The 4,222-nt window shown below is 38.3% G+C and overlaps 1 protein-coding gene across 1 annotated transcript; it reads left to right on the plus strand.

Moving 5' to 3' along the window:
* Window positions 1–2,568: 2,568 nt before the first annotated feature.
* Window positions 2,569–3,024, plus strand: LOC107876486. The gene has a single exon (XM_016723399.1). The coding sequence runs from the start codon at window positions 2,569–2,571 to the stop codon at window positions 3,022–3,024; it is 456 nt and encodes a 151-aa protein (XP_016578885.1).
* The last annotated feature ends 1,198 nt before the right edge of the window (window positions 3,025–4,222 follow it).

Consider the following 4,222-nt stretch of genomic DNA (forward strand, 5'->3'; position numbering starts at 1 on the left):
CTCATGTGTATGAAGTAATTAACAACATTTATGATCGAAAGCATAGATGAAATCAGAATAATAAGAAGTAGAAAACCCACAACCATAACTGAATTAATCAACTAAAGTTAATAAAAGTGAATCCCAAGATCAAAATCTAAACTTGCAATCAAAATATATTTGTGAGTATCAAAAGTGTGTAACTTCTACTGAAAACACATAAAGGGTATTTATTGTACATGAAGAAACCCTATAATCAAAGTCCAAATGAAATAGGAGAAAAAATATTCATTGGCCACTTATGGTCCCTACTTCCACCCTGTTATTAGGCTAGGTAGTACTTGCTGCCATTAAGAAAGGCACAAGTGGCGACCGCAAGTACCAGGCCAAAATTTCCTACAAGTCAACTCTCGAGATTTGGACTTCTGGCACTCGCTTTGCCCACATATGGTTCATAAGTATTACTTGTGGTCCGCATATTTACTTAGCTAGTGCCAAGAGTCATTTGTTCAGCTTTTCTTCAATTCTCACAAACAGTTTAATCACGAACAAGATGGAAAGTGTCCCAAACATCCACAATTTCTCCAATAAGTAACCAATAAAACTTTTTTTTATCCTTTTTCTTAACTTAGCATCTAAAATATGATTTCCTTCATAATATACCCAAAATTCATCATATCTAACAAAAACCTTTGAACCCTGCATATTTTCATAGTTTTAAGCATCGAAAGTGCTATATTTCTATAGCACATCATTGAGTCATCTACCCTAACTAATATCTATCAAATGAGGCCTACAGGTCTGGTCCCTATGCTAGCCCTATTAAATTGATCCTATTATCTATTGCAATACTCTTCTTTATATGAGCCTACTTTGAGAGTAAGCTATCTCTCTTAAAAATATGGTCCATCCCCTCCATATGCTATTTAAAAGATATCTCAGCAATGGGCAGGACCAAGATGTGTATGGAATTAGATATTGAGGAAGAAGGTGGTGGTATATGAAATTGTGTTTCTTGTGAAATTGATAGAGCATCCTATGCTAATGATGAAGAAATCTTTAGTGAGGCCTGATTTGCACCCTTCTTAGACTAAGGGTGAAACCAGGATCAAAGATGACTCATAGGTTGAACCAGATGCAACCTCCAACCCTTCCTTAGACTGGGATGCATGATCCTCCTCTACAAATCCTGATATTGACCAAGACTCAACATCATATCTAGTCCTTGACTATGAATCTACTTCATATATATCATCCTCTTCCTCTTTAGACTTGGAAGAGTTTAATGGCATCTTACTTGGATTTTTCATTCGAGGACCTATCTTGAAAATCAAGGGTGATAAGGAATGGGCCCCTTTCTATGGTTCCTGTATGGGATGAGTATCCCATCCTTCCACAATAGTTATAGATACAACCTATCTCTGAGTTGTGCCCTATTCTATCTCGAGGTTAATAGTCTGATTGGGCTCATTAAGTACTCCTCCACTGAGCCACTCCTCTCATGGGGCTCATCTTTGTTCCTTGACTGTACTCCCTTTTTCATGCTACTTTTGGAGCCATCATACCTAAAAAGTATTTATTAGTTCTTGAAATAGAAGAAGGGAAAAAAAAGTTAGAAACAAATTAAAATACCTAAGGTAGGGTACCTATAATGCTACTTGTGGGAAGTAGGTGCTACTTACATGGGTAGTAGATTGCATCGTAAGTGTTAGACAAAGACCTAAAACTTTAAGGCTTCGGGTCTACCACCTAAAAAGGAACTTACAACCCATAAGTTCCACTTATGTGGCTCATAAGTACTTATGTAGGTACTCTTCTGAGGGGACTTCAAAGTTTCCTAAATTTTTTAATTTCAAATAGAGTATTTTGCATTTTAAGTCTAATTTCATAGAAAACAACATGTATCAAGTATAAATTATAGATATTGCATAAGAATTTTGGATTTTCATCTACTTATTCAACTTTTACCTCTGTTTTAAAGGGAATGATAATAGGTGACCCAGTCAATAACAAAGCAAGAAGTTCACATTTTAACCATTCTAGGCTCCTAACTATCAATACTTATGAGATTCACTTAATTTTTAAGATTATTTAAGTGCCAACTCAAGTTCTTTGTTAATAACATATTTTATTTATGACTGGATATTTTTGCTTATTAGTGGATATTGTTGTGTTGTTCTAGCTACTAGACCAAATAGAGTGTTTTATGCATGACTGTTGTCTTCCTACTGTTTCCTTGTTTTTTTGCTTGTTTGTGTAGGGCTTTGTTTCAGTTTGTGAATAGTGGTTTTAGGGGTTAATTATGAAATACGGTCATGTTCGGGGGGGCTAGGGTTGGGGGCCATTTTAGGAGGGGGTGAAGAGGGGAGAGTAGAGATAAGTATAGGGTCTAGGTTGGGTGTTAGGGTTGGTTCAATAAGGGGTGGTAGAGGTAGGCAAGAGATAAGAGAGAATGGGATGAGGGTAGGGTCTTGGAATATAGGGACCCTTTAGGGTAAGTCCATAGAGCTGGTGAAGATTCTTAAGAAGAAGAGGATTAATATTACGTGTGCTCAGGAAACTAAGTGGGTAGGGTCTAAAGCTAGGGATATGGATAGGTATAAGTTGTGGTACTCAGAGAGTGAGAGTCATCGAAATATAGTAGGAATCTTTATGGATGAGGATCTTATAAGGCAGATAATAGAAGTTATGAGGGTCAGTGATAGACTGGTAATTATTAAGTTAGTTATTAAGGGGTTTACGCTGCATATGTATAGTGTTTATGCATCGTATGTGGGCTTGGATAAGGATGTGAAAGCGAGATTTTGGGAAGCTTTGGACAAGGTGGTGAGACGCGTGCCTAGATCGGATAAGATTATCATAGTAGGGGACTTCAATGGGCACATTGGGGTTTTACCGGGAGGCTATGATGATGTGCATGGGGTTTTTGGTTTTGGAGATAGAAATGGTAAGGGAGCTACTTTGTTAGATTTTGCGAGGGCCTTTAGGCCGGTGGTAGTGAACTCGAGCTTTCCAAAGAAGAAGGATCATCTGATTAACTTTTGAAGTGTGATAACCAAGACTCAGATTGACTTTCTGCCGCTCAGGAAGGGGATAGGGCTTTTTATAAGGACTGTAAAGTCATTCCAAGTGAGCATCTTTTGACCTAGCACAGACTTTTGGTGATGGACCTGATAATCAAGAAGAGTAAGAAGAAAAGGGACAGAGAGGGTCAACCAAGAATTATGTGAGGAGGCTTGACGCTAGTTAGTGCACTGGAGATACGGGAGAAGGTGGAGGGAATGGATATGTGGGAGTGTAGGGGGAATGGATATTATATGTGATAGGGCTGCCAGTTACATCATGGAGACTATAAGAGAAGTGTTGGGTGTTTCGAAGTTTAGGCAGGATGGCATAAGAGGGACTGGTGGTGGAATAAAGAAGTTAGAAGAAAGTGGAGATCATGAAGGGGGTGTATGTTAAGTTAATTGAGAGTAACGATGAAGAGGAGAAGCGGGTCAATAGAGAGGTGTATAAAGTAGCAAAGAAGAAGGCTAAGTTAGAAGTTATGACTGCTAAGATAGTAGTATTTGAGAGACTATATGCGGGGCTAGAGGAGAAAGGTGGGGAAAAGAGATTGTATTGGATGGCTAAATATAGGGAAAGAAAGGGTCATGACCTCGATCAAGTGAAGTTTATTAAGGGAGAGGATGGTAGAGTTTTAGTGGATAATGTTCACATTAAGAAAAGATGGAAGGAGTATTTTCATGGACTGTTGAACGAGGAGGGGGACAGAAGCATTGAGTTAGGAAAATTGGAGCACTTAGAACAAAACCTTGATTTTAATTATTGTAGATGTTATAAGGTTGATGAGTTCAAAGAGGCTATTTGTAGGATGTAGAGGGGTAGGGCGACGGGGCCTGACAAAATTATGATGGATTTGTGGAAGTATACTGGTGGAGCAGGTTTTAGGTAGTTAACTGATTTATTTAATGCTATTTTTAAGACTGCAAAAATTCCTAAGGCTTGGAGATAGAGTAAGATGATTCCATTATATAACAATAAGGGTGACATTCAAATTTGCAACAACTATAGGGGTATTAAGCTGTTGAGTTACACTATGAAGATTTGGGAGAGGATGGTTGAGCGGAGATTAAGGAGGCTCATGTCCATTTCGAAGAAATAATTTAGATTTATGCATGGTCACTCGACGACAGAGGCAATCCACCTAGTAAGGAGATTTGTGGAGCAGTATAGGGAAAGG

Source organism: Capsicum annuum, chromosome 7 (assembly GCF_002878395.1).
Source record: "Capsicum annuum cultivar UCD-10X-F1 chromosome 7, UCD10Xv1.1, whole genome shotgun sequence".
Lineage (NCBI taxonomy): Eukaryota > Viridiplantae > Streptophyta > Magnoliopsida > Solanales > Solanaceae > Capsicum > Capsicum annuum.